Source organism: Streptopelia decaocto (genome assembly GCF_964273445.1).
Source record: "Streptopelia decaocto genome assembly, chromosome: 17".
NCBI classification, from domain to species: domain Eukaryota; kingdom Metazoa; phylum Chordata; class Aves; order Columbiformes; family Columbidae; genus Streptopelia; species Streptopelia decaocto.
This window is the reverse complement of record NC_138672.1, coordinates 4,838,537-4,861,252: the sequence shown is the minus strand read 5'-3', so window position 1 is coordinate 4,861,252 and position 22,716 is coordinate 4,838,537. Positions and strand designations below refer to the sequence as shown.

The 22,716-nt window shown below is 51.0% G+C and overlaps 1 protein-coding gene across 1 annotated transcript in view; it reads left to right on the top strand.

The window, feature by feature from the left end:
* The window catches only part of ASTN2 (astrotactin 2), a gene marked incomplete at its 5' end in the record, with an annotated part of 312,614 nt that overhangs the window by 75,886 nt on the left and 214,012 nt on the right, over positions 1-22,716 (top strand). Inside the window, 2 exons of the mRNA XM_082067996.1 lie at positions 2,969-3,353; positions 19,701-19,850. Of these exons, the coding sequence (XP_081924122.1) occupies positions 2,969-3,353; positions 19,701-19,850 (535 nt within the window). The remainder of the gene's footprint in view (positions 1-2,968; positions 3,354-19,700; positions 19,851-22,716) is intronic.

The following is a 22,716-nucleotide window of genomic DNA, read 5'->3' as shown; positions in this document are numbered from 1 at the left end:
GCTGTCCTGCTGCAGTTTGCACCTGTGCCACGAGCCCTGCGGTTCTGCACATGCATGGATTGCCCCACCAGCCTTCTTCTCCCTCCTCTTCCTCCTCCTCTCCTGTGGGTCTCAGCGACCCTCTGGTGCCCCACGGCTGCTGCTCGACCGGCGTGGGGCACGTGGGAGCACGGCAGGAAGGACATTACGTGGGAGAATATGCATGTTCACAGCTCAGAGGATTAAAGGCCCGTGTTCTTATCACTGCAGAACAGAGTATTATAAATCCAGCCTTAGAATACCAAATCCCCGTGCGGCTCGGCCATTGTTTGGGAATATTAAAAAGCTCGGAGACAGAAATAATCAGTTTCCGAATGACACATTGTCAAATAAAACATTTCTCATATTATCCCTTCCTTTCCCTTTCTCTCTCCTGCTCCCTCAGTTGGATAATTTAACATGAAAAATACATTAAAATGAGGCTGGCTTGAATGCCTCCGAAGTTCAACACTTTTTTTCTTTTCCCCAGGAAGCTCTCCCAGTGTGCGGATTGTGGTCAAACCAGCAGCTGCTGGCACGGGGTCAGGATGAAGGGGGCAGGTCGGAGCTGAGCCACTGACTGTGAGCTCACCCGGGGGGCTGGCATGGGTACCCCCAACTGTTCAGGCAGAGAAGGGGCTGTTGTTTCGGTGGCTGATGGAGCAGAGACCTCTGGCTTGTCCCCAAGGGATGCAGGAGCCGCAGCTGGACTGGGAGCCCTTGAGTTGCTTGAGCCCAGCCTTGAACTGAGCGGGGAGCAACATGTGAATAACATGTGCCTTTATGCCTTTTTATAATTTCTCCCAAGCACAGAGATCTTTAATTTAGCACACTGACAGGTTTATGCGCTCCAAGCCATTTCCCAGGAGCAGATGCGAGGTGAGCTCGGCCAGGCAGGGACGCGGACCTGGCGCTGCCGCAGATGCACAGACCCCTTCCCTGGGTCCAGCCAGCAAAGCTGCTCCTTATGTAGGGTTTTCTTGGTCACCCTGGCCTTTTCCAAGATTTTCTGGCTTGTCTCAAGTTGTGCTTTTCCAGGGAGGGCAAGTGCCTGCGGGTGCAGAGCGGGCAGGAGCAGCCCCACTCTGGCCAGGGACCCTTTGCAGTCACAGAGAGCACCCAGGTCTGGATGATGTCCATCCGGGCAACTCAGGAGCTAGGTGGTGATGCCCTGAAGAAGGCTTTTCCCAGGAGTCAGGTCCATGTTGTTCTGAAACCCTCCTGTAGTGGGAGAGCCCTGGCTTTGCTAGAAGGTTGCCAGCATTCAAGCTGGACTTGATTTTGCAGTGTGGTTCATCGTGTTGAAGTTCGTGGCCCTGCTATGTCCTTGTCACCAGGCCTCCCTTTTGAAGGGTTGGGTGTACTGTCATTTCTCTCCAGCAAACTGGACTTCTAAGGAAATGGTCACAATTTGGTGCTGGGGGGTGCAGGTGGCTCACGCCAGGGAACTCCTGTGATGCTCTGGGGTCTCTGTGCATCAAGTGCTGTGTAAACCTGAGGAAACATGTTTCTGCTCTTCCAGGTTGAGGTGTCCATGCTGTTTCTTGCTTCTGAGCATGGAAGGGCAGGTAGGGTCCTCATCCCACTGGTCCTTCAGGTGCTCCGGTACTGGAGGGTATGAACCTGGCCGGCTCAGCTGGCTTCGTCCTTCTCCCACACAGACATCCCTGAGCTTCTCCTGAATGCTAAACCACATTTCCTGAAGGCCCATATCACCTAAACTGGAGAAGTCAAGCTGAGCAATGTATTCCTGAATCCCTGAGCCTTTCTCCCGTTAGTGCCAGTTTTGGGGCAGAGGTGGGAAGGTCCTGATGGGAGATGCTGGGCTGGGCTCCTCTTGTAGCAGGTCATGGTGCTGGGGTGGTCCCATGATGTGTCTCTGCTCCTGAGGCTTCTCCCCAGCCAGCTCGTTCCTTGAGCTGCAGTTTTTCATGCCACCTCTTTACAACTGGTCCTGTTTAGGAGTCAGAGCTGTTCTCCGGGTACAGCACAGTGCTTCGTATCAAATGCAGATGAAATATTTGCATGTCTCCGCTTTGTTTTTGCATGCTCCGTAACGCTCTGGGCTGTGGCATCCCCTGTGCCAAAGAAACGCCTGCCCTGCCGTGGCTGTTCCACATCGTGCTGCAAAACCGCGATTGCTCATGCTGCTGCTGGTTTACATGCCCTTCTTTACTTATCTGCCATGGGATAAAATTGCTGTGGTGCTGCGCAGATGAAGAGGCTGGCAGCTGGCACAGGCACAGCTCCTGCTGGTCCGGGGCTGAATTAACCTCCAGAGCAGCCAGAGGCAGGGCTGGCTCCCTCGGGAGGAGAGGCCACTTCTATGGACATACAGATATTTAAGAAGTTTATGGTTTTCAGTAAAGGCTTTTTTAATTTGGATGGTAAAGTAGTTGAGAGCTGCCTTGAAGAAACTTTGGAGGTGAGGGAAGAGGGGAGCTTTGCAGAGAAGGTCTTGGTGTGGAATATGTTGTGCTGTGCCCCCAGGGCTGCAGCTGAAATCTTGTTGAAACCACAGGCATATCACAACCAGAAATGATGGAGCGGGGGTAACCGCACCCTGGAGAGTGGTGGTTACACAGAATCACAGACTGATTGGGGCTGAAGGGATCTCTGGGCATCATCTAGTCCAGCTCACCTGCTGACACAGGTTCACCCAGAGCAGATCGCACAGGAAGGTGTCCAGGCGGGTTTGAATGTCTCCAGAGAAGGAGACTCCACAAGCTCTTTGGGCAGCCTATTGCGGGCTCTGGCACCATCAAAGTAAAGAAGTTTCTTCTTAGTTTAGATGGAACCTCCAGTGCTTCAATCTGTGCCTGTTGCCCCTCATCCTGTCGTTGGGCATGACTCAAAGAGTCCGGTCCCATCTTGACATCCTTGTGCACTGTGTATCTCCTGACCCATCCCTGTGCATCTCCTGACCCGTTCCCTTTGCTCTCCTCCGCAGGGTGGGCTGATCGCGCTGCTGCTGCTCCTCCTGGTCTTCACGGTGGCCCTGTACGCCCAGCGGCGCTGGCACAAGCGCCGCCGCATCCCGCAGAAGAGCGCCAGCACCGAGGCCACCCATGAGATCCACTACATCCCCTCGGTGCTGCTGGGCCCCCAGGCCCGTGAGAGCTTCCGCAACTCGCGCCTCCAGGCACACAACTCGGTCATCGGGGTGCCCATCCGCGAGACCCCCATCCTGGATGACTACGAGGACGAGGAGGAGGAGGAGACGCCGCGGCGGGCAGAGCCCAGCACCAGGGAGGATGAATTTGGCAGCCAGGTGACGCGGACGCTGGAGAGCCTGGGTCGGGGTGGGGAGGAGAAGCCCGACTATGAAAAGAAAGGTTTGTGGCTTTTCTCTCTCCTTTTTGCCTCTCCCTGTCCTTCAGCAGGGTGTCTGTCCTGTGTGGTGTCACCTAGAGAGGATGGCTCATCCATACATACCCTGTTTCCCCAAAAATAAACCCTACCCCAAAAATAAGCCCTAGTATGATTTTTCGGGATTTTTGAGGGTGCTTGAAATACAAGCCCTCCTTCAAAAACAAGCCCTAGTTACAGTTCATAAATCAATTTAAATGGTGTCCAGGTAAAAAAGCAAGCATCTTTTGGCGCAAAGATTAATATAAGACCCTGTCTTATTTTTGGGGAAATAGGGTAGCCCTGTGACTAGTGCTTGGCTTGCTGGGCTTTGGTCCTCAGCTGTCATTGACAAAGTGGTTTTGCAGATCTTGTCTTGGAGCTGTTCTTCCTGAGAGGGGAATCACCTTCGGCTGGTGTAGGGGAAACTGAGGCACAGTGTCTGTGAGCCCTCAGCTGGAAGACACTCGGGGAGCAATAGGAGGAGGCCAGTGCCAGAGCCTAGGCTGGTTGCTCTTTATTTAGTTATTCTTTTAACTGCAGATACAAGTTGTGCTGCTGGACCGTGGTGTTGTGCTCTGTGCGGTTGGGGAGCTGTCGTTGTGAGGGCTGGCTCTGGGTGCTGCCCCAGCCTGTGTGCAGGGATGGAGGGCCTGCAGGCTCCACGGGTACAACCGCGGGACCTGGGGAGATCTCGGGGGCTTGTCTGCTGTGCAGAGAAGAGCAGCACTTTCCCTGGGTTGTTTTGGCTAATGCGCACTTGATTATGTGCATTTTTAAAGTCTGTCTTTCAGAAGCTGCAACAACTACCTTTGCTTATTGAAATGTCATTAGAAAGCATTTAATATTGTTCGCTTGCAATGCACAGCAAAATGCATTTCAATATACAAAAGCAAAGTACATTAGTGCTAATTGCTGATGACTCCAGCAGGAGAGAGGAAGGGATGCTCCAGCTCCCTCCATGCAGAGAAGGGGCTTGTGGGGTGATGCTGGACCATCCCCCCTTCTTCCCATGGGGGATTCCCATAAAGACTGACCAGTCCCTGTCAGAGCAGCCAAGGCGACAGTGCTGGGGGACAGGGGTGGAGACAGGGACTCTTCTTGGCTCTGCGGGGGGGACTGTGCAGCTCTGAGCATCGGAGCCAGCGAGAGCCCCCACAGTGCATCGTGCCTGGGAGGCAGGTCCCTGCATCTGTGACTGCCCGAAGTGCTGGCTGGGGTTGTGTTTTCTTCCACCCTTGAAGTGCTTTTTATTCTTTCCCTTTTTAAACAAGGTTATTACAATGGTGATAGTAATCATTGCTCAAACAAACGCAGAGGTGCCCAAGGGTCCATCTGCCGTCCTTGAGTGCTGGTCTGATCATCCCTGTTGGCATCCCCCTTTGTGTACGCCTGGCTGTTACTGGCCTCTGGTGTTAAGAGATGTTTCCCCAATCCTCTGTTTGGTGAGAATGAACAAACGAAACCTTTCATGTATCGTAACATATCGCTGCCTTTTTTTATTCTTTCATATTCTCTTCTTTGTTTTGCTTTTCTATAAATTATTTACAGTTGTGTGCGTGGGGAAGACAGCAGTAACTGCATTTCAGTCCTCTTCAACACATGGTAGTAAACAAGATCTAGGGCAGAATATTAAACTATCTGAGGGCTTCAGGAATTAGCAATAAAGAATTTATTTTACTGACTGAAAAATCCCCCGAAGCCAGGGCTGCAAGCTGCCTGCGGGGCCAGGGCTACCCCAGCCTGGGAGATATGTTCACAAATGCTCCCACCAGTTCAGCTCGTGATGCTGTTGGGATCAAGGCAAGTTTGTGCCTTGCCTGCTCTGTTCCTTCCAAACTGTGCTGTTCACTGTGTGTTTCCTCCCGGGATGGGCACTTTTCGCTCCTGGATGAGGCTTTGCTTGAGGAGTCAAGCTGTGGTACGCACTAGTTGCTCCTCTTTGCTGAACCTGGGTCATCAAGGACGAAGTGACTGTAGTTCAGATCTAGGATTTCTACAGCAGAAATGTAAATATATGTGCTGTGGGCTTTGCACTTCCACCTGGTTTGCCCACGCATGGGTAACGCGGTGATTTGGGAGGTGGTAGATGTGCCCGCGAGCAGCAGCTGCAGCCGGGATTCCCGCGGGGATGCGGCAGGTGGGACGGAGAAACTCCGCAGTTGGTGTGAGCAGACACCGTGTACCTGGAGATCCCCAGGGACTGGAAATCGGTTCTGCTCAGGTGCAGTTTTACAGGCAGGTTGAAGATGGATGCAGCAGGGAAGACCCAGCTGGAGCATGGTCTTAGCTTGATGATGGGGTCACCCTTCTGTTGCCTGGCTGCCTTGGCCCGAGCCGCCAAGTTTTGGTGCCATCACCAGGGCTGGGCGAGGAGCTGTGTCAGCATCCTGGGGAGTCTGTGAGCACCCAAGGGAAAAGCTCTCCTTGCTGCTCTTGCAGTGTAGCGTTGTGATAAGACATCAGCTGGGACTTGTCAGCGGGCTCCAAATGGTATCATCGCTGGGGCTGTCACTAGAAGCTCTTTCAAGTGTCACTTCCCAGCATTAATTACCAGGGATGGCAAATCCGATGAAGATGGAGCATTTCGGCTCGCCCTCCACCTGCCTGCACTGCTCGCTTTCCCCTGTGTGCCAGGCAGTGATTGATTTGCAGGTGCTGGGTCGTGCTGACGGCGGGCGCTTCCCATCATTTCGGATTCCTGCACCCCACACTGTGCAGCTGTTGGGCTCAATTGCCCTTTCCTCAATAAAGAATATGGTTATTTTATTCCCCACGTGGAGCTTCTGGATGTATCAGGTCAGGCAGGGAATTGTACTGGGTGACTCCGCTATGTACAACCCTGCAAAATGGGAGAGAAGTCCCTGCCCGAGAGGTCAAACAGCACAAATATTTTACAAATCACAGGCGAGCAGAGCATGGATCAGTGAGGCAAACTTTCCTCCCAGGTCTCAGGCAGGGTTCTGCAGCGATGCAGATGGGAGGGCTGCTCCCACACGGTGCCGGAGCATCTGAAGTGAAGCCCAGCGCAAACAAAACATGGGAGCAATGTGCTGAATAATGACACCTAGCAACAAATGCGTCTGAGTGATAAAGTTAATGAAATTACAGGTTCTGACCTGATACCGGGCTCTGCTGTGGGTAGATAAACAGCAGGGCAAAGATGAGATGTTTATTTCTCCCTAGTTGCAGCTGTAATCTGGATGCGCTGTGCAGGGCCATTAACATTATTACTCTTATGCAAAATCATTTTTGACTTGGGGGAAAGAAAAAAAAAAGAAAGAAAAATCCCTCAACTCCCTAGAAAATGGAAAGCTGACAGAATTAGAATTGCAGCAGGAGCACAGACTGACCCAATGACATTGCACAGAGCCCAGATGAATTGAGACAGAAGAAAAATCTGAGGCAGTTTAAGAAGAAAAGTAGTCTTTTTTTTTTTTTTTTTTTTTTTAATTAATATCATAAAATGCAATGGAGCAAGGGAGGAGGCAAGAGCCAGGCAGTCCTAATTAGCCAAAAGGGTCCCTTTGTGCTGGAGTGAAAAGGGGGCTGTGCCATCTCCTCGCAGTTTTGGGTTATCCCTGGCGATTCTGAGGTCTCTGGGGTTTGGTGTCCATGTGTGGTGCCAAGCAGGGTCTGCAGACGTGGGGTGCAGTTCCTGGGCTTTGGCCTTTGCTGAGGAGACCCCTGTATCCAAACCCACCCCCTGTGCCTACACAGCGTTCTGCGATTAGCGGGATTTGGGTAAATTCGTGCAGGTGGTGTCCATCCCCTCGCTGCATCTGTCCTCACTTCTCCGGGTAGTTTCCAGTCTGTGCTCCTGATGATTTCTGCTCCTCTGACTTTCCCGAGCAGATGGCCTCAAGCTCCAGCCCTTTGGGAATTCTTAACTTGCTTTTCTCCTTTAATACACCTGGCTCTCATTTTTACCAACGTGGTTCCATCCTGCAGCAGCAGGAGCCCTTTGTCTCTGTCCGTCAGGTGCTGTGTGAGGGGGTTTGGCCCCTGGTCCATTGCAGGCAGCACCGCTGCGTCCCCAGGTGAGACACAGAGATGAAGTCAGTACATGAAAGCAGATAAAAGTCCAGCAAGCCTGATTGTGGGGTTACCCACAAGTTCCCTGGCAAGAAGACTTTGCCGATCCAAATCTCCTAAGGATTGGAGAGAAGCAGAAAATAGATGTCAGACTTGAAAATGGAGTATCTGCAATTCCATTCCCACAACAAAGGATCCATCTTTATTTTCTCAGTTTCTTTCATGTTCAAAAAAAAGGACTTTTCAAGCGAGCCTTCGTGCTGGCTTCACAGACTCTGCAGTCTGGGTATGGCCTCCAAGTCTAGACAGGAGACAGGACTTATTACCGATGATACCGATGATTAATACCGTAGGCATATCAAAGGTGTGCTTGTGCAGTCATCTTGAATTCATATCTCCTGGACTTTCTTCTCACCTGCTGTGTTAACTTTGGTAAACCTCTGAAGTTTTTCTTACTTAATCCATAGATGCTTTTCTCTGCAGTGATAGCGAGAGGTTTTTGAGCAGGCCTGAAAATGGCCCGGTACCTCACAAGAACCTGGAGATGTAGATCCAGCTCTGCTCTGCCACTGGCTGCTTTGGTAATCCTGGTCATGTCACTTAACGGTCCAGTCATCATCTGTGAGTTGGAGAGGGGAGCCAAGCAGCATTCTAGAGGTGTGATTTGTAATAAATGCATGAAGCCTGCTCTATCTTGGAGGTGAGATGTAAAGACAGGGCCAGAGGTGATGCCTTTGTTAAGGTGCAAAGTGATGGTGTTCTCCTCTGTGACAGAGACAGGAGAGCCCATGGGCAGCAGGAGAGAGATAACCAGCCTGATGTTTCCATCCTTGAAGGGATGTCCCCACCTGGCTGGACACATCCCCTCCCTGATGCCCACACCACTGTGCCAATGCTGGAGCCGCTATCTGCATCCCGGGTAGGTGGATGCAGTGCCACCCTGAATCTGAGCATTAACCAGAGGCTTTCTGAGCCTTTAATAAATAAAATGATGGCTTAACGTTCGCTGGGGCTGGAAGCTAAAATGGGACAATACGTCAGGACGGCATCTGATGTGTCTTAGGCCTCTTGTCTTCTTTTCAGTGATCTGATGGGATCGTGACCCTCTTTGTCCGTGATCAGCTTTTTCCAGCTCTAATCCCCTCCAACTCCTTGCGTAATTTACAGAGACCTTTGAAAATGTATGTTCACGTCGCTTGCTCCTGGAAAGTGGTTTTTAGCAGTCCGCTATTCCTGGCTGAAAAACCCGGCTGCAAATTTCAGCTTTAAAGAAATAGAAAAATAAAAAAAGAGGCCTAACAGGGTAGGAATCAAGTCCCAGTTCAGGAAAGCATTTAATCATATGCATAGCTGGTGTCTCTAGTTATCAGAGAAATTAAACATGTCTTTAAGTCCAACATGCTTAATTCCAACTGATTTGAGTACATTAATGGAGAGAATAGGGGCCCCCGTTGCAGAGGTTACAATGGATATGCCACTGGGTCTTTCAGTTCTATATTGATGCCAGCTCTGACTTCAGTGTTGATTTGGAGATGTCCACACCTGCCTGGGAAATGCTTTGCTTTCCAGAGAGATAAACACAGGCATAATTAATATATTAATTGCCTTTTGAGCTCTGGAGAGCTGCCAGGCTGGAGTTTTAGGTTTGTTTTTGATCATCTTATCACACTGGACTGGTTGCTTCCATCCAAAATTGGGGTTGTCCCCATCAACATGGGGCAAGGGAATGATGGTCTCTTGGCCTGATGGTCCTGTGGGACACACTCCCCCTCCATTACACCCAAAAAGAAAGTGGCCTAGGGCAGCACCATAGATGTATGTGAGCGTGCCCAGGAGGTGAGAACCATGTCCACTGTGTCTCCAGTGATAGGTCAGAAGGGATGGGGAAGCTGGTGGTCTCCTGTGGTCCTGTATCTCCCTGGACAAGGGAGGTGCTGTGCTGCCACGTGCTTAACGACTGATTAAGATTTAAACACCTCTCAGGCTGGTCAGGGCTCTTCTTGGCTGTTGAGAAAAGGCTGGTAGGTTGGATTTCTTGATGTGGTTTTCTTGTTTTTCTCCCCACTCTTTGCAGCACTGCACTCATAATTTCGCAAGACAGGGGAAGGAAGAAGCAGATGAAAAACCACTTCTGATGGTGCCATAGGGAGTGGAAGAGAAAAGGGGTGTTGTAACGTGCCAGTGTTTTGTTTAGCATCCCATAGGGATGGTGGTTTCCTGGAGTCCCGCTGGTTTGTCCCCACGTTGCAAGGCTTGGGCTGGTCTCATGGCAGTGCTGTGCGACATGCCATGCGAGAAGCAGTGCCCTTGGTCACCCCCTTTACCAGCTACTGCTGGGTGACTTGTGGCTCCTCACCTCAGCAACGGCTCTTTCAGCCTGGGCTTTTGCTGGGTCGCGTGGGCTGCTGATGCCCGGTGGACATGTCCTGGCAGATTTGTGTGCAGGTGTCCTGATTCCCCAGGTGTCCAAAGTGCTTTTTATCCAGGCAAAAATCACAAGCTAACAGAAGATAAGCTGTGAAGTTTTGGCTGTCCAAGGAAAACAAGCCATCGGGAACTATATTTATATAAACGCCAGGTGCGCATTGTTGATCACTTTGTGCATCACTATAAATGTTTGATAAAGCACTACATTATTTAAGGCCTAGCTGGATTGTAGGCCAGTTGTTGACCGGGATTAACTTTGATATGTGTTTTTTTTTTTAAAAACTTTTTTTTTTTCTTTTCTGATGCAAAACCTAAAAAATAATATGGTGGCTGTTTATTCCCCTTGGGAAACCTTGAGGGATCTCAGATGTTCTCCTCTCTCCTAAGTTTCTGTGCTGGCTTGCATCTTGCAGCTACCTTGTGTGCAATGAAGAGGACATGGGAGAGCTTCGGCTCCATGGTGTCGGCATGGAGCAAAAACCTGCCCCCGGCTCCTGAAGTCAGGCTGACCAGAAGATGGTGTGGGATGAAGGAGAACATCCCAACATTCTCTATTTCTGCTGGAAATACAGAGATGTGGGTGGTCAGGATGTGTGGCTCGGAGCTGAGGCTGCTTCAGGTCCTGTTGCCTGCATGAGAGCAATGGATTTTTCTTGGTACATGGTAACTTGGTGCGTCTTCACCTTGGCTTTTAGTGGCATTGTGGCTCCACATGTGAGAGTCTTTCTGTCTTGGGTTGATGTGTTTTATGGAGAGGGGAACAGGCGGGCAGCTGCTTCACCAGCTCTTTGCATGTCCTCTTCGTACCAGTCGTGTTTTACCTGGCTGTGGCACCGAGACAGTTAGTTTTGTCAGCTGGCTCCTAAGAAAGATGGATTGAGGCCGGGCACCTGCTCTGATATTAGGTCTGCAGGCACCTTTCAGCCCCATTTATCATTAGGTAGCAACCTACCCAAAGGACCAGCGGGAGAAGAAACTTATTAACAAGGTGCTTCAAATCAATCCTTTCTGACGGCCCCGCTGAGTTACAGCGTTTGCTGCAACTCGTCCTGTGGGTCCGTACTCAGCCTCGCTCCTTGGCCTGCATGGCTTGGCATTGGTTTGCTGCTGATAACCCGGGCTCTTCAGGCGCTTCCATCAGCTCCAGGTCTTCTTCTGAGCCAAAAAGCTGCTGCTCGTCTCCTTCTTTGTTGCCTGCACCCATGTGCTTCTCGCTGTGGGAGGTGGTTGGTCCCTGCTGCTGCAGATGGGGTTGTTTTGGTGGTGTTTGGACCATGGGTGTCTGGCTGGAGCTTCTTGGCCCCATTGCAATATGGGTTTTTGGTGGCTTGCCTCCAGGTTAACTTTGCTTCCTTGTTCTCTCCGGCACATGGCATGGAGTTGCCAGTACCGGGAAAGGTATCACCGTGCCTGAGGGGCAAAGGAAATGCTATTTCTAACTGGCAAATTCATTCTCATGAGCTGTGAGATGTGTTGTGGTTGAGGCTGGAGAAGGGGCCATAATGCCATGTTTCTCACCCACATTTGCTGTTCCCGGACCCTGTGCCCATCACTGGGGTGCTAGTACTCGCTTGCACTCACCCCCCTCCTGCTTTATATATGGCAAAGTGCTGCTGCCTCTAGGTCCATCCTCCAGCTCAGGCTCCTCATGCAGGAGCAAGATGAGGCTTCCTCCTGCCCTTGGTGGGTCCCCATCCCAGCTGGATCCCCAGAGCAGGTTTTCTCCTGGTTTTGTGGAGTTTTGGAGATATGCCGAGGTCAGTGCTGTGCTTTCTCTGTGCTTTCCTCCACGCAACATTAGCCCAGGCTGCTCCATGTGCCCATTAGCACCAAATCGAGAAGCTTCCTCTTGAGTGTTCTTATTTAACTTTCCAATTACTTTATAACTTGAGGAGCATTAGCTGCTGCTGAGGGTCTGCCTATCTTCCCCATTTCTCTCTGCATAAGTGAAAAAGTTATGATATCTCATAAAAAAGTAAGTTAAGGGTTTTATTGGAGCAGAGAAGGTGGGAAGCAGAGTCTCTGGAGGTTTGCACCTTCTTAGTGCTGGGGCAGGGAGCGATGGAGCAGGCTTCGTGGGGCAGCATCCCATGGGCAGAGGCTTTTTCTTCCAGAAGAAATGGGATAAAGATAGAAATGCTGTGTACACGTTAGGGGAGGGCTGTGCTGGAGAAGTCTTTCCTTCATGGAAGAGCTGAGGCGTCCCTGGTCAGAAACAGCTCCTGGGAAGGTTGAACCCAGCTGGCAGCAGCCCAAGGAGCGCAGAGACCCGTCTGCTTTTGAAAGATGCTGGTGATGCAGAGGTGGCAGGCAGAGCCAGGGACCGTTGGACCGCGGCTCTTAAATGTTTGATCTTTTGTGATGTGTTTATAATTCTATTGCATTATCTTAATTACCAACATGGGAAGTCAGGACCGTGGCTGGAGGAAGGGAAGGCAGGTACAAAGGCAGGGAAAGGGTGACGAATAACTCACTGCCTCTGTCAACGGGGACGCGATTGTGGTCGGAGTTGGAAGAGATGCTATTAATACAATGCTTATTCATTTCCTATAATAAAAAAAAAAAAATGGAAGTGCTTTGCAATTACCCAGTTCCGAACGAAATTAACATTCTGTGGCATTTTCCAGTAAATGGTTAGTTTGCACACATGAGTGGAGGCAATTAGCTGGGAAGCGGTTGAGCACCGTGACTGGAGAGAGGATGAAGAAGGGTCAGGGCAGCTGCTGCTGGGGGGGACCTGCCGTGGGCTCTGGCCCCGGATGCTCCTTCCTGGGGGGCTGGGGGTTCCAGCAGGTCCTGCTGGTTTTAGGAGCAGCTCACCTGGCTGCAGCAAGGGCCGGAGCTTCAGATATCATCTCCTGCTTTCTATACATGGGGGGAATGGAAAAGCAAAGAGTGGATGCGGGGTCAGAGGGTTGTGGGGTGCCCTGGTGCTGCCAGGGTCCTCGTCCCCACTGTGGGACCCCAAACCCCCACAGGTCTCCATCCCCCTCCCATGCTGCACCCCAGCCTTTCCTGCATCCCCTCTTCCCCATCACACACCTTGAGCTTTATTAAAAACCAATGGAGACTTTTTTCTTTCAAATTTGTTAAACTACTGAAAACTTCTGATCCTATCAGGGTATTTTTTTTCCCCTGCCTCATGCCGGATAAGGGCTGTGCTGGCTCCAAGCCCAGAGCTGAGGGTGGTGGGGAACGGGGTAGGGAAACAGTCATCTCATGAATATATGAAGGAGGAAAATACATTTGTTCAGTTTCTTTCGAAGGAGACATCGCGAATAAAACTTTCTCTCTTCTGCTACCCTCCCCCTTCAATTTGCAATTGAAATCAGATTTTTACGTATAAAAATCTATTTTTGTAGCAAGAGATTTATTAACATTTATAATAATCTACCAATGTATTAATACCCATGTTAAAAAAAAAAAAGTATATTTTCTATTTTAAAACCCAACAAAAAGGGCCAGGAGAGAAAAGAAAAAAAAAGTCAAGATGGAATACAAGCCTGTTTTCAAAAATGCTCCCGGGTTCCCATATCGCTCTGTTGCTGCATCTGAAAACCCCTCTGTGTAGAAGAGCTTCTGGGAGAGAGATTGATCCTCCCTCGCACCGCGCTGGCAGGCTGGGCTGGGGGCCAGCGCCGGCGGAGCGCGCCGTGCCGCGTAAATCATTTCCCCCGGTGGGTTCGCCTGAGGATGCTTTGGAGATGTATGCGTTGCAGGAGGCGCTTGGTGCCCTGATGTACGGGTATCTGGGTTATTTGTGCTTTGTTTTGATTTTTTTTTTTTTTTTTAATGCATATATATCTATCTCCCTTGAGTTGCTTGTGTAGTGCAGGCAATAGTCTCCCGGTGTTCTTGGCCAGGCTGTGCCTGCGTGTGCCATATGGCCCAAACAGGTGGAGAGCAGGGGACCGATGGGGACAGTCTTGCTTGAGAGATGGTAGAGGGGTTTGGTGGCTGGAGAAGGAGACGGAGAGGTAAAGTTCTCAGTATTTCTCACGTCATTGCCGTATCCACCACTCTCTGTGGCAGGACGTCGCTGTCCAGATGCACTTTCTTCCCAATATGTGTGAAGCTGTTGTCCAGCTCTGTCTCGCCGTCATCACAGAAGGCATCGGTGTAATGACTTAATTTTATGCTAGTAAAGCTCTCTCCTTCCTGGAGCTTAGCACCTTCAGGGTGGCACTGTTGAAAATCTGTCCGCATCCCGGTTTCGCAACAAACGCCGTTGCTTATTTCATGCTTTGAAAAGCAACAAGCACCCGTTATTTAGAGCCAGTGAGAAAACAGGGTTTCTACCATGTGAAAAACTTCCAGTGTTGTGAAATCTGTGCTCATCCCGAGTAGAATTGGGAAGAACTTCAAGAAAGTTAATTTCTTGAAATACTTTGTAGAATAGAAATTTTCAAAATACTCATCCAGAAACATCAAAATGTGCTTATTGAAACTCAGGGGTTTGATTTGGAGGAGACAATTATAACGTTATTAAACTGTGTTACGCGTAGCTGACGTTTATTGGTGCGTTATGGATGCGACATTGCGTTACATTGTTCGAGCCAGCGTCAGTGATCCCCAGGAGAGCACCCTCCCTGTGCATGGAGAAAGCTGATTATTGGAGAAATCCTGGCAGCGGTGAGTGACAGAGCAGGAGATGGAGCTGGTGTCCGAGATGACGGAGCTGTGGCCCCAGGTGCTGTCATGAATCCGTGCACAGATCAGGAGGTAAAAATTCCACCAGCCTCGACTTCTAATTGCACCCAAACTTTTCCATTTAATCCTTGATTGAGTTTGACGTGTTCTGGCGAAACGCTTTGATTCCAGCGAAGCAGCTTGCGCAGTCGAGCAGCTCTTGAGCTGCTCTGCGAGTTGCTCCTCTCTCCAAAACTCCAGGAGCAGTTTAACCACTGGTAACGTTGAGGAATCGATAACTCGCTCTCTGGCACTCAGAAATTAGAGAGGGATGTGAAAATCAGTTGCTTAAAGAACTGTTTTTTTCTTTAACTCTTTTTTGCTCAATGTGTAGCATGGGAAACTCTAATAGAAGCTGCTGTTGCCTTTCCAGCCCGTTCCCTGCAGTGGTAGGAGTGCAGATGTTGTGGCTGGAGGAGAGGAATGGTTGTGACTCCAGGGACTGAAACTTTAAGCCAAACACTGGGAGACGCGGGGGAGCTGGCACCCTTGCAGACCCTAAGCCTCACCGCTCTGTTGTAATAAGCTGCAAATTCCAGGTTGTGGGACCATCCAGCTCATTGCAAGGTGAGCCTGGTTTGGGGAGGAGCCGTGTGTCATCGAGGGGGCTGCCAGGTCCTGGGTGGCCATGGGGACTCTGTGTCCTGCAGGAGCGTTGGCTGAGGGCTGCTCTCCAGCACATGCTACAGCTGCTCCATTGGGGTCCTTCAAGGCCACATCTGAAGACACTTGAATATTTTTCCCAGGTAACAAGTGATAGGATGAGAGGAAACTCAAATTGGACAAGGGGAGGTTGAGGTTGGGTCTTGGGAACAATTTCTTCCCAGAAAGGGCTGTCAGGCATTGGAACAGGCTGCCCAGGGCAGTGATGGGATCACCATCCCTGTAGGGGTTGAACAGGCGCGGAGATGAGGTTCTCAGGGACATGGGTTAGTGCCCATGTCTGGGCTGGGGTGACGGTTGGACTCAATCATGAGGATCTCTTCCAACCAAAACGATCTCAGTGAGGTTGAGGGCTTGTTCCCAAGGGCTATGGGATGCTTTTATTGTCACTGTCTCCATCCCAGCTTCCCAGGCTCTGCTGGCAGAAAATGGTGCACAGTCCAAGGGGTTTGGTAGTTCCTTGTCCTTTGTGCCAGACCCTTGGTGATGTCCTGGGATGGCAGAGGCACCATCCAAGTGTAACCAGTGGAGGAACACAACTGGTGCATCTCTCAAATATGGGATGCAGGTATGGGCTTGTGGGTGGTTGCACTGATCCAAACCTGGGACTGAGTTTTGGAGAATCCCTCCTGACCACTGAAGCTGGTGGGATACTGGTTTTGGTATCTTCCCAGAACAACCCCCATAGCCAGCCTGTGTGTCAGGACAGGTATGACTCTGCTGGTTGTGCTGGGATTCCTGTGAGGGCTGGAACAAATGCTGCCACTTCCCATCTCTGTTGCAATGTATTTTTACCCAAGTATCGCTCATATTGTTCAGTTGATGCCTTTTTTTTTTCCTGTTGTTGTAATTTTTAAGCCAAGCAACATATTTTCCTACTGCAGTGTGTACCAGCAAAAAGGAAGGAAGGGAGGAAGAGAGGCTATTGGTATGAATTGTTTTGTGGGAGACGTGCAAATGAATAGGGGAGCCATAAGGAGAGCAAATCACTTTCAAAATAACGTATGGGGGTGGACAGGAGGGAGGTGTATGAAGGGAACATGTAATATGCTTTACAAAGGTACAGTGACCTTCAGCTGCGTCCTTAAATTGCTGCTGGAGTTGGAAGCTGATTTTGCAGAGGCTGGAGAGCCTTGTGCTTCCTCTGCTTCAGTTTGTTCCTGTGGTTGTTACGCTGTCAAAGGCCCTTGATATAGGATGGGGTGAGATTGAGCTCATCATGTTGTGCCAAACCCCGGGGTGGATCTCACCACCTCTGCCAGGCTGGAGAAACTCTCAGCGTGGTGACGAAGATGTGAGCTCAATAGCCTGGATGGATTTATCTCCTGGAAACTAGGGGTGGGAGAGAAGGCAGTTTGGCAAGCTTTGCTCAAGGAGGGGATGGTCCCATCGCCTCTAAATCTGCGTTGTGTTCGACTGCATCATCAAGTGTTTCGACTGCAGTGTGCGGGTCCCTTGGCAGCACCGGGAGCCAACAACTGAGCTGAGGTTTGGCACAGGAAGGACCCACAGGGCAGAGCTGGGGTGCTGAGGCATCCTAGTGTGTGTTCCCTCCTTTTCTGAACTATTAAAACCTCTGTGGGAGAGGAGAATGCCAAGCACACATGTAGCGCACGGCAGTGCGCGTGTGAGCTCGTGTTTGCCGTGCAGTTGTGTGCCTCTGGGGGTGTTTAAAAGGCATATAGATGAGGTTCTTAGGGACGTGGTTTAGTGCTAGAGGTCGGTTATGGTTGGACTGGATGATCGTGATGGTCTCTTCCAAACAAAATGATTCTGTCATTCTATGCCCACGGAGGCATCGGTCCAGCAGGGGTTTCCCAAACTGGGCTTTCCATGCTCAGATGGTTGGTGGTAGAAAACCCCAGGGGGCAAAGCCCAGGTAGCAGTTTGTGGAGGACTGTGTCTCTTATGGATGTGGTGGACACTCTAATAGTCAGCAGGGTCCCAGCAGTCCTGGTGAGTGCTGTGATCATTGCATTATGGTGCAGTGGTTTCTTCTCCCTATTTTACTCAGGAAGGGTCAGTCCTTCCTTGATCCCTGATACTCATCAATTGAAGCCCAGCTACCTTTTGTTTGTCAGTGAAAGTTTTCTCCACGGTGACCACGTTGAGTTCCACTTGCTGAGATCATGTTGACAAGGGGTTTGTTTGTTTGTTTGTGGGCTTTTTTTTGTTTGGTTGGTTACGTTTGTTTGTTTTTCTTTCTTGGCCTGAAACCCCTGAGCTGAGGGGCACGAAGAAACTAATGATGTGCTGACGCACACAAGTTGCGCAGAGCAGAGAGAGCTTTTTGCTCCCATTCCTGGAAAATAAGTACTTCTAACATCACCACAAATAACCAGCAAGTGCAGGGACCCTCTCCCCACCAAGGCAATGCTCCCCCGCAGCTTTTGGCTTTTGCTCCACTGTTGAGTGCAGGAGCAGATGCCTCTGGATGGATGTGCTGAGCGCGGTGGCCAGATGGGTACAATCACCGTGGTACTGATTGCTCCCATCAGCCGAGCAGGGACCACGAGAGAGCTGCGACCTCTCTGCGTTTCATCACTGGCTGACTGCATGGCCCCCTCCCTCTCCCCTCCCGCGCTCTCCTTCTGGCCTCCTTTCGGTAAATAAGCCTCAGCCGCGCGGTTCCCGAGCTCCCTGCTCCACTTGCACACGTTATATATCGCACAGCCCCAGGGTTCAAATAACTTGCCATCTGTTCATGGGGAGGCCCTGCTACGCTTGCTCCTGGGTGAAGGAGCTGTGGGGATGGGCTTCCCCCCGCAGACACGGGGGGATGCTGAGCTGTGCTGGTGCTGTGCAGCATCGTTCCCCAGCACCCCGGGGGAGCCCTGCAAAAGGGGCTGGACCTGTGCTGTTGGGGTGGGACTGGGTGCTCTTTGGAGACCTTTCCCTCCTCTTGATATTTTGTTTTCCCCCTCTGCAATGCTGTAGGATCTGTCTGTGCCTGCCGTAAATGCAGAGGGCTTTGGGGAGCTCTGCTTTTGATCTGTGGTGCTCCTGGTGTGGAATAAATGGAAAATGTAACATAGGTGGTCTCTTAGGCCACCCTCTCTCTGGAGCTCTCCTGAAATAGTTCCCACCTTCGGTGCTTACGCAGGCAGCGTGTTGGATCCTCGTCTCCCCATCGCCCGGCGTGACGGATCCTCTCCCGATGCGCCTGCGCCCACAGCAGCCGGTCTGCGCTCCCCTCCCTGCAGCGTGGGTGGCTGCTGGAGGAGTCTGCTGCAGACTCCGCATTTAAGTTAAATCCTTGTCTAGGATTACAAATGCCTTGTCCTGCATGGCCACCTTCTCATTTCGCACTCAAGTGGCCCCTGCTACATGCTGCAAAGTCCATGATTTAGAGCAGTTATGCATCCCGAGCTCACCGGGTGCTCCGTACAGATCTGATGTGTCTCTGGACCAGGGTGGTGGGGTGATGCATCTCCCAGGCAGGCTGGGCATCTCCAAGGTGGTCACTTATCGCTCATCTGAGTGGGATGTGGGGTGGCTGTGGAGCCGGTGGTCCCTTCCAGCCCCACATGGGCGCGCTGCAGGCAGGGTCAGCTTTGGGAGCTAATCAGGGGGGCTTTGTGACTCCTGAAGTGGAGACAAGGATAGAGGTTATGTTCTGCTAATGAGTTTATTCAAGGAGCTGACAGAGGCCAAACTGTTTGTTAAACCTGGGAGACCTCTGTGGTCTGCCAGAGGACAAACCTTTTGATCCTGAATTTCATCTTTGCTCTTTGTGAGTTGTTTCATGATCTCCCATAACTGCCTGTTTTGTGGGTGCGTGGTGAGTTTCTTAGAACAATTCTGGTCTGCTGGGCTTTTTTAGGGCATTACTGGATAAGGGGGTGTGTGAGAGCAAGGAGGGGAGTTGCTTAAGCATCAGCTGGCTGTGGGGTGCTGTGGGGTGGTGCAAAAAGCCATTTCCCGAGCTCAGGAGCTGTTGCCCAGCATGTGGGTGCAGCCCCTGGAAGACCCCGGGGATTCGTGCAGCAGCTCAGAGCCTGCCCGGACTGGCTGTACATCCTTGACCTGGTCTCACCCCAGCCTTGTCCATCGCTCTGTAACCCCAAACTTGCCTGGCAGAAAGTACCTGACCCCCCAAAAGCCTACCAAGCCTTGGGTACAACTCCGAGCTCCTGGGGTAGAGTTAAACTTGACGCAAAAGCAGCTCAGTGTCTGGGGGGTTCTGTTTTGAACCCTTCAGGCTGTAGCTTGGATAAGGGCAGGACGCTTCCATGTGCCCCATGTGCACATGGGGGAAGATGCAGGGAATAATCCAAAATGCTGGAAAGCAGTGTGAAAAATGCAGTTTCTGTAAACTCAATTTTCTAAGCTCTGTGGCTTTGGTAACACTTGGAAAGTTCTGGATGGGTCCCTGTGGGTGACATCGAGGGGTTTTGGCAGAGCTCCTGCCCCAGGAGCCTCCTGCTCACGCTGTTCTTTGCTCGGAGGGGATCGTGTGGGCAGTGGGGATGTGGTGGCCCAGTCCTCTCTTAACCACAGTCCCTTTGCTGGCGTTGCAGCTCCCGAGGTGACACAGGAGACGGTGGAGTCCCTGATGCAGAAGTTCAAGGAGAGCTTCCGCACCAACACGCCCATCGAGATCGGGCAGCTCCAGCCCGCGCTGCGCAGCACGTCCATGGGGAGACGGAAGCGCCGCAGCCGGCCCCGAGGTAGGTTGTGCCGCGGTCACCGGCTGCTCTGCCGGCACCCTGGGTTTGGCTGGGGATGAAGGCAGGAGCTCCTCACCCTCGCTGCTGAGTATGGGGATGCCAGAGCTCTGCTGTGATGGGGTGAAGAGGGACGAGCCCCCATCAGCATTCTCTAGGTGATCTGAGGGAGGTGCTGGGGACTGCATCCCCCTGGGGGTTTATCGAGGGTCCCTGCCAGCTGCCCTGGCTAACTGAGGTTTGATGGGAGTGAAATGCACTTTCTTGGCAAGTTTTTATATTGGAGGAAGGGGTGAAGTTCATTTTGGGTGTAACTTGCATCACTGAGACCTCTCTTTATTGTGCTTTCCCAGTGCTTGGGGTATTTTGGGCTCTATTTTTAGGGGCCTCTCAGAGGGTGAGAGCAGCGTTTCATGGCTCTAAAGCCTGCACTGTGCAAAAGTGAGCTGGAGGGATCCCGGGTTTTATTTGTAGCCATGATGGCCGTTGTCACCTGCACTGGGGCAACCGGAGGAGTTTGGCTGGAGCAGCCCCGGGAGAAGGAATGGTCCTTGTGTTGTATCTCAGGAAGGGAAACTGCCTCCTCCTATTGCTATTACTGCTTAAATCAGTAATGGCTGAGGGCTAAGCGGTGAATGCCGGGGGCCCGCAGAGGGTTTGGGTCCAGATTTCCAACTGGGGAGGAGGAGGAGGCGTCAGGGTCCCTCCAGGGATGATGGACAGGGGGGTCCCTTGGCCATGGTCCCTCCTGTGCACTGTGGGTCTCTGTGGCAGTGCCAGGAACCGGGAAGGAAATACTTTTCTCTCTGTTTACTGTTGGTTTTGTTTTTCATTTATTTATGAGTCTGAAATGTAATCTTTTATTCTGGATACATTTTCCTGCAATACAGGCCTGGAGAGGGCTTTTTTTTATTATAGCTCTGCCCATAAATTATTCATTTAGTGTGAAGAAAATGTTCTGACTCCTTAACTGGTTTAAATTATTTGGTTTGTTTTCTAGTAGTTATTCAAATACATATATCTGGGTTGTGCATGTGTGTGGGTGCTCTGAGGTCCACAGCGACTGCCTTGATGAAGTTCCCTGACTCCCTGCTCCCGCCTCATTTCTTTTTTCTAGTTTTTATTTCACTTTTAAATCACCTGAAGGCAAGAGGTTTTCTGGTCACTAATGGAGTAAGTCAATTAATCCTCACAGCCCAGCTTAGGAGGAGACGTGATGCCCGGCTGCAGGCAGAGCCTCTGGCTGCATGGGAGCAGAGTGTGGCCCTGAACCGGCCCGGCTTGTCCCCAGTCTCTGGGGACACGTACCCTCCGTCTCCCACCTCCCTGGGCTGGAGCTTGTCCCCCTCCCTGCAAATCTTCATCTGCAGTGTGCCAGAGCATCCCATAAAGCAGGAGGAGATCTTCCCACCCTCACCCCATCACCACCATCCCCCAGGATCCCTCTGCTCATCGGTGGGAACAGTCAGTGGACACCAGGACAAGAGAGCCCTTTGTTACCTTCCATTTCTGCCCAGGCTTTTGTTTGCTCCCTATGAGGGCTGGAGACCAGCTCGTGCCCAACATCTCTGCTGGGGATGGGGAGCTGAATTTCTCCTCTGCTTGGCAAACCACTGATGGTGCTCAGCGAGGGATCTCTCCTTCAAGTGTCTCTGCTTACAGGACCCCTTGCTGACACACCCTAGAAAAACATTTTGAGGTCTTAATTATGAGAAATGAGTGAGCAGCCCCTCAAAAGCAAGCTAGGTCCAGCATCTCCGGTGGCCATCTGACTCCCCACAGCCCCATCCCGTCCTCATCTCCTTTTAATTGAAATGACATTTTGCTTGTGAAAGCCGTGGTGCTGAGGCCCCATCCACGCCTCTCCCTGCTCCTCTCCCGTGCCGGAGGTTTTGTTTTTACAGCCCGTGGTTAATTGTCCCTCCGGCGGGCGAGCGGTTGGAGTGCTATCCAACATTAAGGTTAAACGATGATATCACAACTCACGATGTTTGCATTTTACATCCAATTGCAAACATAAACCCTTCGCCTCATTAATCCTTTGCAATCCGTGGGATTTTTTTTTTTTTTTTTTTTTCTCTCCTCCTAAATGAAATTATCCATTTGGGATGCATTTATTTCCTCCTAACAGCCGTGTGACAGTTCCACTGATGGAGTTTGCATCCAACTTTGTTACTGGGTAGTGACAAGTCAGCCTGACGGATGCATGTGTGTAATTATTTTCTCGTGGTTCGATTTAATTAATGTTTAACCTCATCAGAGCCCTGCAGCTGGAACACTCTCCCTGCAGGAACCATGCACAGCTAAAGGGTTTTCTCCTTTATGGAAAGGCTCCCACATCCTGCATGGGATAAATCAACCCAGAATCTGAACGAGCCACCACCCCAGCCCAACAAAACCAAATCTGGGATAAGCTTTGCTTCGCTTCGCTTCCCCGCACTAAGTGTGTTTAAACTGCTGCCTATTGCTTGTCATTAAATCTGATTCTGCACTAAGTGTTTCTAGCAGCTCTGGGAAAGGTCGTATATTGCTGAGAAGATCGACTTAAAAAATACACAAACCGCACACCACCCTGTCCATTTACAGTACCATATAACTTTATTTTGTCTAATGCCTTTTTCATACAAACTTTCTCCCCAAACACTTTTATCCAGTGAAGCGCATTTAGAGTTTATGAATAATAGAGGGAGAGGGAGGATGAGAAGAGCCGAGGTGCAGGAGGGGAGGGCGGGAAGGAGGATGTCTCTGTTGAGGGCTGGGAACGATGCTGCGTCCCAGAAGGTCTGGATGTACTGCTTCTCAAAAATGCAGCCAGGCTGGTACCCAGAGCATCCCAACCCGACTGCGTGGGAGCGGGGCTTAAACTGGG